Here is an 11,361-nt window from a genome sequence, read left to right on the forward strand (position 1 = left end):
TAGCCCATATTAGTTCTTCCTTAGAGATCAAGGTACAGATATAACAATAGTATTATATATATATTTGTAGTTTTACAAAGACCTTTTAAATAATCTATAAAGACATTACAGAATGTAAAAGTGTTATATAAAAAATGAAATATAGAATAACAATCAGTTACAGTTAGAAAATCAAAGGAGGAAATATCGGGGGGGGGGGGGTATATAACATGCTCAAAATTATGTATACCTGTACGTTAAAGTTACATACAAGAACATACTGTATACAGGGAAATATTCGCCCCCGTTTTATTTTCGCCCCTGTCGCCCTTCTTGTAAGTAGGCGCGAATTTAAGAATGGGCGAATTCCAGTGTTTCAAAATATATCTCTCTAAACACAACTGTATCTGGGTGAATTCGTGACGGGGCAAAACTGTCTGCAAGTGCAGATGGGCGAAAATTACACGAAGCGAAAATAACCCTGCATACAGTATATTATTAAACTATACGATTGTACATTCTAAAATCTTTTTGTGTGTTTCATAAAATAAGGAATTTGGTTTTAAAAAATAATAACACATTTTCATCAAGGGATAGACAATTATTGCCAAATTATTCAATATTAACATCTATTGATATGTCATGATTATTCATATATCCAATCAGATACTTTCTGGTAAAACTGTAACATGGACATTGAAGAAAGAGACGAATACAATCTTTATTAGAGTAACAACATTTACAACATTTAGATGAATCGGTTAAATTATGTTTGAACAAATCTGCAATAAGATTACTTGAAAACTTCTAAGCTGATAATGGAATATGTTTAGCTGTCTTTGTCCATATCTATAATTTGGCTTTTGTTTTATCTTTTGAACTTCTGTCTTTCGTTCTTTGCTTAAAATTTGATGGACTTGTAGCAGATTTCAGGCTATCTGAAAAATTGATCCCAAACTTACAAATGTTATTGTTGTTAGTAAAAAGCTATTACAGCTAGTATGTATATGCAAATGGTACATGATACAAATTAGTATTGCGTAAGGCATAATTATGCGCAACTGATAAACACGTACTGGTTAATGATATCATTAAAAATAATCAATGGCGTTTTCAGTAGAGCGAGTGTTCGCGAGCCCTCTCCCTAAAGCCTACCAGCAACACAAATTTTGGCGAGCGCTCGCGGGCTCTCTTTGTTGACCACGCCTCATGCAGGTATATACAGGGAATTAGGCGATCGCGCTCACGCGAGGACCAACTCTGCTCAACACGTACACTTCGGGGACGTGTTTAACAGAGCGAGCGTCGCCAAAATTCCCTATAGGCTAGCTACCCGCAACACAACTTTTGGCGAGCGCTCGGGAGCGCTCTCTCCAGTCTGCTGAACACGCAGGAGTATACCTATTAACATGTTTTGTGTTGATGAGGTACAACTTAATCCTGCAATGATACTCCCAGCTTCAGTTTGTATGTACATGTATATATATAGTTTGTATGGAAAATTATTTGAAACTGTAACAACCAAAAAATCGGACCAAGCAGCGTTAAAGTGACTATAGTTAGAGATTTGGCTTTTTTACAACTGGATCATTTATTTAAAAAAGAAACAAATAAATTTGAAATTGTATTCAGAGATTAAAGAAATTTGCCTTTTTTTAAGACTTATAAATGTAACTTCAGCCAGGTAACTTACCTCTGAGCTCTAGTTTTATGTAAAACTTGAGAAAAAAAATATGCAAAGATGTCATCCTCATATGCGACAGAAACTGAATTTGGTTGTACTGCATTTAGTAAATATGAAAGCCCATTGAGCTCATTTTCGTAGGTAAAAAAATATTTTTATCGCGAATAAACGCGAAACTTTCGCGAATAAACGCGAAACTTTCGCGAATAAACGCGTAACTTTCGCAATATAACGCGTTAGTTTCGCGAATAAACGCGAAACTTTCGCGATATAACGCGTAACCTTCGCGAATAAACGCGTTAGTTTCGCGAATAAATGCGAAACCATTATATAAATATTGTCATTTCAAACAGAACCCTTATGATAAAAAACGATTGAAAACAAACACATTTTAAGTTTCATACCATAAAATACTTATTATTCAATATTATTCTAATATCCGTGTTTGGTTGATTTATGAAGACAAAATTATCTTTTTTGCATATAGGTATTAATAAATCTGAATAAACTTTATAACATTTTTATATGTTATATGTCCAAAGTAGATAATAAATTTGGGCATCATATTTACGATTTTCAGTTGTTCGCCGACTCTGTGTTCGAACAGGCATTCATTGATGATCTTTTTCTTATTAAATTGATATAAATTCAACCTTTAAAATTTTAGTATTAATTTTCAAATGACATATGTGATAAGTTTGGAGGACGAATTTACGTCATCTAGATTTGAACAAAAGCTTGAAAATTTCTATTCACAGCTTGACTTATCTTTCTGATATTAAACTAGACATAAAACTTAAACATAAAAATTAAGTTATGTCGCAGCGATATACAATATATTGTAACGTTTTAAACAATTATATCCTTTAAATTCTAAAATGATACTTAATAAAACGTTTAATTCGAATTAAAATTGTTACATGTATAATTGAAATAAGTTGCTGCCTCATTTTCAATAATACAGCGCCCATAAGAATGTGAGAAGCGCGATGCATTATGTCCTTTGAAAATCAATACTAAGATTTTAAAGATTTCCTACGTTTGAATTGATGTTAATTTGTATAAGGTTAAATCTAATTCATTTACATCTTTATAAAATATCATTTTGTTTTATTTAACTTGATATATTTGTTTTCAGTAATAATTCTTCATAGGGTTCTTCTATGAAATAACAATATTTATATTTAAGTTTCGCGCGCGTTTATTCGCGAAAGTAACGCGTTTATTCGCGAAAGTTTCGCGTTTATTCGCGAAAGTAACGCGTTATATCGCGAAAGTTTCGCGTTTATTCGCGAAAGAAATATTTTTTTTACCTACGAAAATGAGCTCAATGGGCTTTCGTAAGTAAATGATTCTAGAGTGTGTTTTTGTGCTAGAACCATTATGACGTCATAATTGATTTAATGAATCTTTTAACGTAGTTTACAGAATTATGTACAAAATAAAACAATATTTAGACATTCTATATTTAATCACGGGAAAAGTAATCCCGGTACCTATATTCAATTTGAGATCATTTTAAAGAGGAAGTCAAAAGCTTGTTTAATGCCATTTTTGGAGAGACAGTAAGCCATCTTGACATATTTCATTAGTCAAAAATAACCAAAACTCCGATATTTGTTCCTTTAATCCTTCATATTTCATAAAAATGGTTGTTTGAAATATGATTTTTCATTGTGTTTACCAAAAACTTAAGCCCCGGTACACCCTATGATATAGAGCATTACTAAAAAAAAGTTATGTCTTGAATTTCATAAACCTGTTTGTACCTTTCATTTACTAGATCTTGACCTTAAAACCGTGCATTCATTTATAGCCAGAGACATTATTACGTTATTTATGTCTCTATTTATTGCCAGGGTATATCCTATTACTAAAGGTATCTTGGAACTTGCGTAATAGTGGTAATACATACATACATAAAGCTAAAAGTAACCTGGGTCACTGTGTTTACGCTTTTTACCCAACCCCTATTCCGGCACATGTTCAACTTCCGGTAAAATCAACGTTATGGATTTCTCCAAATTATGTGTATTTTTCGGCCTCGCAGCTATGTTACATGCCGCATATTCTGCCACACAACGTAAGACAAATCTGAATGGTTGCTATATGTGTGATCAAAGTGTTATAAACGTGGAAATTGTGTAATTTATTTTATAGAACTGAATAATTTACTAATGACAATTATTATACTGTTAGACTATACTGCCTTGTCAAAATTGGCAGAATTTTATTCTCAGTAGAAAAGTTGACATTTTCAATGGGTTGATATGTTTTCCGTAGAGGGCCATTTGCAGTAAAAAAAAAAAAAAAAGAGGGGGAAATGGAGTAGCGTTGTCAGTATGTCACACAGCACGTCGTGGTACCTTGTCACAAGATATTGGCAGTTAATGAAGCATATTTTCTTGAATTATACGATATCCATTAATAGCTCAGAATTCTAATGAATAAATAATGTTTTGATCCTCGGGCATAAGCCGCATTTATGAATTGTACAGATTTTAAAACAACTTCACATAACATTTATTTGCTCTGACACAACTATTACTCAAATGCTCTTGTGAGGTCATTCAACAGAGTGTAAATTTCACCTAACTTCAATCAACTAAAGTTGTCAGCTAACACAACTTCACACATGAGTTGTTGCGCCTATTCAATTAAAACAAAGCTCTTTTCTGCTAACATCACCTCACACAATTTGCTGATGCACTCCATCACGCTAGCATGATTTTACAAAATGTGTTAATGCGTGAACCCATGAAATTTAACTAAACAAGTCATAGCACAACAGAGCTATTTTGAAATCATGACAGGGCAACGTCATGTTATGTGAATTGAGCTAGGACAACAAAATACCATGGTAAATAGTATAAGGGCAATGTCATGTTGAATTATTGAGTGTTTCCTTTATGATTTCAGATAGAACATATCTTCGGTTGACGGAGCAGGAGTTCACCATATTACCAATTGATGTAAGAGGAGCACAAATTTGATTTTTAGTTAGCTATGCAATGGATAGGTATTGTATGACAAATATTATGCTGAGAGTTACTGGTACCTCTGTTTTTCCAGCATGACAAGTTAAAATTGCCATGTAGCCTTGTTTATGAGAACATGCATTACTAAAACATATAGTAAAGGTAATGTCAGCAGAAGTTAGTATTATACAACTATTGCTGTTTTTGAGGTCAGTATAATGATTTAGCCTCTCTTGAAATACAATATTCACCTCGCCTTTGGCTAGGTGAATATTGTACTTCTTGGCAGCTAAAAATCATCGTATTGACCTCAAAAACAGCAATAATTGTTTTAGTATGATTCAGAGATGAATTGATTTAGACATTTCAAATTGAGTGTTATCAAGCAAAGAAACTTCATCATAGCCATAGCTCAATAAATTGAGAAACAAGATATTTCATTGTAAATCATGAATAATGATAACCAATTGTAACATTTGGAAAATCACAATCTAGTTTTAGTCCAATGTAGAAAAAACTTAAATATTATATTGACCCCCTAGGTTATGTGCAGGTTAATACTATGTTCCATTTTTTTCTAGATTTTGCTGAATATTTGTCAATCAGAGAGTTAGGAATGAATTAATCATATTATAACAGAAGTTTGTATTTCTACCTTAAACCCTTTATTATATAATGTACCGGTAAGTCATATGTAATGGTATTTAACATGCACTAACGGTGAATTTCTGTTCCATTAGATTATAGTTCAGTGTTTCTTTGGACTGATTTTAACCTGTTATGGTGTGGTCCATGTGGCAGGATCCTTCAGAGAAATCTGTGCCAGTGCAGAGCTGGAGTCCAAGTAAGTTCAGGCACCTTACGTGTAAATGATGTTGGAGGTGATTTTACAGAACTCTCAGATACATGTATTTCAGTTCAGTGGTGTGATATGATAAATGTGATACTGTATACAGGATTATTTTTGCCCTTCTACATTTGCAAATGGTTTTGCTTCATCTTGAATTTGCCCAAACAAAGTCATATAATAGGGAAATATTTTAAGACATCAGAATTTGCCCACTGACAACGAGGGCTAAAGGGGCAAAAATTAAACAGGGGCAAATTTTTCCCCGAATACAGTAAGATAATCATGTTTATCTTTGTAGGACTTGGGACATGTTGGGTAACAGACAAGCTTTCTACTCGTTCTGCCACAGAGGGATGGCCATTAACTACAGAAAGGAGGAGGAGGAGGAGGAGGACAGCTGATGGAAGAGACTCTAAACAATCAAATGTCAATTATCCCAAAGAATGTTAAACTGAAAGACCAGTAAGATGGGCATGCATCCAATTTCTTTGAGACATCTGTATTACATATGTTTGTACACATACATGTACAACAGTGTATTGGAAGGTCATAGGTATTTTTTTAACCATTTTTATCAATGACCATATAAATTGCATTGTTAAATAAGAGGAAGATGGACCATGCATGATGTTTAACTTTCATCTTTTTGTTGCATTAAATTTTGACATAGGATCTTTTAGGTGATCATTGTTGTGTCATTCAGGTATTATCAGAATACTGGCATGTAGACTTATTGGATGTGTCATAGGTATTTGATGATATGTTTGAAAAGAAAATTAAATGTATTAAGATGTATTTTTTAACATGTTTCAATATTTAAGAATAAATTTGATAGCTACCAACACAGTTTATGCTTTATAAACTGAAGAACGGTTTATTTAGAATGATAAATAGTTCCAACCTAGTTTATAGTTGTATAAATTTGGTAGCTATCAAATTTATTTCTTATAGAAAACAAAAACATCATGAAGATTGGTACTAAAAATCATTGTGATGTAGAATTTATGTTTATAAATGAAACAAATATCTTAGTTAGGCAAATAGCTTGTTATGAAAGAAATTGCATTATTTGTTGATATACAACTGTATGCCTGTTTGAATATGTGTACAAGCTAGTGATTCATATGAGAGAGAGAGAGAGAGAGAGAGAGAGAGAAACTGTAAAATGTCAATGCACGAATAAAATTGTTGAAAACAATTTTGGGTTTTTATTGTTATTTTTGGCCCATTGGGGCACAAAATGGTACCCCTTTAGTATGTTATTCAATCCTGCCAACATGTGAAATTTCCTGACTTTTGAGTTTTGAAATACTGGTTGATTTTTAGGCGGGCTTAGCTGAAAGCAGGATTCTGGCTTTAGGCAGGCTAATTCCCAATGTTACTACAAGTAACACAACTTAAAAAGTAAACGAGAAACCAAACGGCATCAAAGTAAAAGCTTTCGCCACACCAAATAGTCACCCAAAGAGTTATCTCACCTTTGTCAAGTCTTTTTAGATTTTTGTTTTTGAATTAAATAAATTTAGCAAGGAAATTTATTTGTTGTTTTATTCAATACATACATGTATTTTAAAGACATATACGTGCTGCATTTTGGGAACATACACCGTGTAAATGGAAGTCCATTAACTACTTTAGTATATATTATGATACCATTCCACACCTTTTTACATTATTTCAATGTTTACCAATCTTATTATATACAGTATGCACAGCTGGACATCAAAAAGCCCGGCTTCCAGTACATCAGTACTTTTGTTTATGATTGGCGTTAATTGTTATGTTGGAATTAATAGGTAGTTAATCTAATTTAAATAGATCTACATGTATGTGTTATTGAATATATTCGGTGGATTGCATTGGGTAATAGACAAACCCTATACAGTGTATAAACCCTCTTATACTTATAAACAGTTCTACAGTATTATATATATAGCTGACCGTTGAAGATGTATGCCATACTGACGCAGCTTGTTAACATGATTATAACAGTACTGTTGTCATTTTCTGATTTAGGATATAATTTTTCAGAACTGGGCCAGATTAAAGACAGCTGTTATTATACTCTTAATTACATGTAGCAATAATGCATCTTTCCCTGGGATCAGGAAGAAGTTAGGCCTGAATGGAACTAGAACTGCGTGTAAGTCATGCATCTCTTCAGTTTCATGAGAAGATTATCAATGCGCAAAATTTCTATTACTCCCTTAATTCCAAACTATCCAATATCTGTTTTTTCGCAATTGTCTTTTTTTTCGCGATCATATTTTTAATATATATCTCATTAAGGATCCTCGACCCCGTGACTTCTACTTTTTATGACTACGTAACAACGTAGCGATTTTAATCCATAATGAAACAGTTTATATCACCAAATTTTGGTGTCTATCGCTGTAGCGCAATGGGTGAAGCTTCGATCTCTAACCCGCAGGTTCCGAGTTCAAATACTCAGGGACTTTTGTTTTTCATGAACAGCAGTACAATTTTAAAAGTTGATGGTCGAACGCATACTAGAAATCCATGTCTTTAAGTACTTTAGAAGTTCGGGCTTGTACGCAGAACTTTTCCCAAAGGTCTGGAGAACCTTAACATGCCAAAAATTATGAGAATTTTGTGAACTATGAAATTTTTTTAGAAATCACAAAAAAGACTTCTGCAAATTACATAAAAGAGGTAATTGTTATAGCTGATGAAGAATTATCATAAGGATTTTCTTGTATAAAACACAGCCTGTTCCCCCATTATCTGTGTGGTTAGTAATGTCCAGTCAGCTACGCTATATTTAAATCATCGCGACCGAAAGGCAGGAACCTGTTCCATCTGGGGAACCTGCAAACGCCAAATCTGCATGTCCTTTTGTCAGTTTTTTAAATGTGGTATAAAATAGTTGTTTACCTTTTTTAATTAAAATGGTAATTTACACACCAACAACAGTTATGAAGACCAATCCAATAAAGAAATACGAGGGTTGGTGCAAATATGGCACGCCAAATTCACAAAAATGAGCTTAACATAGTTTCACAGTCGATAAACTAGGTTTATCAGCTGTTAACTATAGTTTACGGATCCTAAACTATAGTTAACGATTCAATAACTATAGTTTACATCTGTGAAACTATATTTCACGAATGTAAACTATAATTTACGAATAATAATCATATTTTATCTATCTGTAAAAAACGTTAACAATAGATTTTGCTGATAAATATAGATTCACAATTTTTAATAATAATTTGCAATCGTAAACTATAGTTAAGAGTTGTTAATTATAGTTTCACAAATCGTGAAACTGCATTTATCAGACAAATTCATAAAAATGAGCTAAACATAGTTTCACAGTCGATAAACTAGGTTTATCGACTGTTAACTTTAGTTTACGGATCGAAAATTATAGTTAACGACGTTAATCTATATTTCACGTATGTAAACTATAGTTAACGCGATAATCTATGTTTAACATCTGTTAACTATAGTTAACACTGAAAACAATCATTTACGATTGTAAAACATAGTTTATCTGATAAATATAGTTTCACCATTGTGAAACTATGATTAACAACTCTAAACTATAGTTCACGAATGCAAATTAACGATTGTAAAACATAGTTTATCTGATAAATATAGTTTCACAATCGTGAAACTATATCCACTCTAAACTATAGTTACCGATTGTAAACTATAGTTTACATATGTGAATCTCTATTTATCAGCAAAATCTATTGTTAACGTGTATTTCCAGACAGAAAAACATAGATTTGCATTTGTAAACTATAGTTTACAGATGTGAAATATAGATTAACGTCGGTAACTATAATTTAGGATCCGTAAACTATAGTTAACAGCCTATAAACATAGTTTATCGACTGTGAAACTATGATTTGCTAATTTATGTGCATTTGGCGTGCTTTAGATTTGTAAACCGTAATTTACTGATTATAAAACCCTATTTATCATATAAACTATGTTTAACAACCGCAAATGATTGTATTCAGTGTTAACTATAGTTTACAGATGTGAAACATAGATTATCGCGTTAACTATAGTTTACAGATGTGAAATACAGATTAACGTCGGTAACTATAGTTTACGATCCGTAAACTATAGTTAACAGCCGATAAACCTAGTGTATCGACTGAATTTGGCGTGTCATATGCAAAAGCCCCAGTAATATCACAGAAACGATAAAATCGTAAAAAATATTTAATTGGCGTAAAGTGACAAAAATTCGTGCTCTGGGATATCTACCTATATCAGTTCAAATCTGAAAATTTTAATGTAATGTCATAATTATTTCTGAAGATAATATATTTTGTGTAGAGCATGAGGTAAGGCTAGTCGCCGCACGCTAGCGAGGTAGATTATTAGCCTTCTTGTAGAATATCATAATTTATACTCTAAACAATTTGGCCACGATGCTCTTTTTATATTTTTTTTTGGGGGGGGGGGGTATTAAAATTTAATTCTGGTTGTAACGCGCTTTCTGATTGGCAAAAAAAAATATTTTATATCGTAAAAAGAATGTTGCCTACGTCATATTAAGACTAACGTCAAAGATGTATCAATACGCCTGACGTTACGTTAGAATTTTGTACAATTTTACGCCATTTTAAAGGTCAAATGACCGTTTTTATCTACAATGAAGAGAAAAAAAATTAAATTATAAGCAATGAATTCAATATTTATTAGTTTTATACGATATAAAATGGTTTGAAACAGTTTACGCTTTTTTATAAACCGCTTTGCGGTTTATAAAGCGTAAACTGCCCCAAACCATTTTATATCGTATAAAACAAATAAATATTGAATTCATTCCTTGTTCAATCAGTTTGTCGAGGTCTCTTCAAGAAGTCATAAACGTAGCTTTATAATATAGCTCATTATGCAAGAAACTAGCCTTAACTCTCCTTCAGAGCGGATGTCTTCTTTCTATCTAATTTATTTATTAATATGATATATATGCTTTTAAGGGTGCCCTGTTCACTAGCTCTCAATATTTAAGGTTGATATATCAATTCCAGTTCATTTTCCTGTGATTTCTATCCATCGAAGCAAAGGTGCATCGTATCACTATTCGCATGTCCAGCCTTTTTATTCCTTGATCTAAAGACAAAATAGCAGCAGAACTGTAGCTCTCCGGGAAAAAAAATATTGACAATATTTTTTTTTCCCGGAGAGCTACAGTTCTGCAGCTAAAGACAAAAGGCATTGCGTAGATATATCTGAAATGCACGGTAGCGTTCCCCAATTTTTAAAACAGATAGAAAAAGTATATTATATCTGTTTCAAAACATTTTGTTGTTTGGAGCTTTTTCAAATTTCGAAGTTTGTATATAATGTATTCAAATATACAAACCTTTAAAAAGACGTAAATTCATGACGCGGCGATGTCACGTATTTATCATGCTAAAAACATCAATATGTTGTTAGGTGTTCAACGAAAATTAATCAAAATGTTAATTCAAATTAGAATTTTGATAAAGATATACAATACAGCGCCAGTAAGAATCGCGGTGCATAGCATATGACATTACTTGTATTTCCTCTTAGTACGTAACGGCCCTAAAATTACATTTACCCTTTCATAAGCATATTTGTTTTTAAATGTTATGCATACATACAGACGATACGTGTAATTAAGCCGACAGAATAGTCAAACAATTTCTAACTTGCATTGCTCATGTACCTGTAATATAACGAATATTCCGTAAATACTTTTTGATTAATTATTTTTGATCTACGTGTAGTATTTAAAAACAATGGAAAGAAAAACGACCCACCGTATTTTTCTTTCTTTTTTTTAAATATTCGGCGTTCGTAAATAACATTTTTTTTTAAATTGTACTAAGTTAGGTCTGACGGGGAATTTTTTA

The 11,361-nt window shown here is 32.4% G+C and overlaps 1 protein-coding gene across 1 annotated transcript; it reads left to right on the forward strand.

Annotated features, from left to right (window-relative positions):
• The first annotated feature begins 3,621 nt into the window (after positions 1-3,621).
• LOC128180847 (ER membrane protein complex subunit 5-like) lies at positions 3,622-6,689 on the forward strand. The gene is made up of 4 exons (XM_052849005.1): positions 3,622-3,746; positions 4,583-4,635; positions 5,382-5,485; positions 5,790-6,689. Exons 1-4 carry the CDS (start codon positions 3,674-3,676, stop codon positions 5,890-5,892), a joined length of 333 nt encoding a protein of 110 aa, XP_052704965.1. The 5' UTR covers positions 3,622-3,673; the 3' UTR covers positions 5,893-6,689.
• The last annotated feature ends 4,672 nt before the right edge of the window (positions 6,690-11,361 follow it).

This window comes from Crassostrea angulata, chromosome 4, assembly GCF_025612915.1.
Source record: "Crassostrea angulata isolate pt1a10 chromosome 4, ASM2561291v2, whole genome shotgun sequence".
NCBI classification, from domain to species: Eukaryota; Metazoa; Mollusca; class Bivalvia; order Ostreida; family Ostreidae; genus Magallana; species Magallana angulata.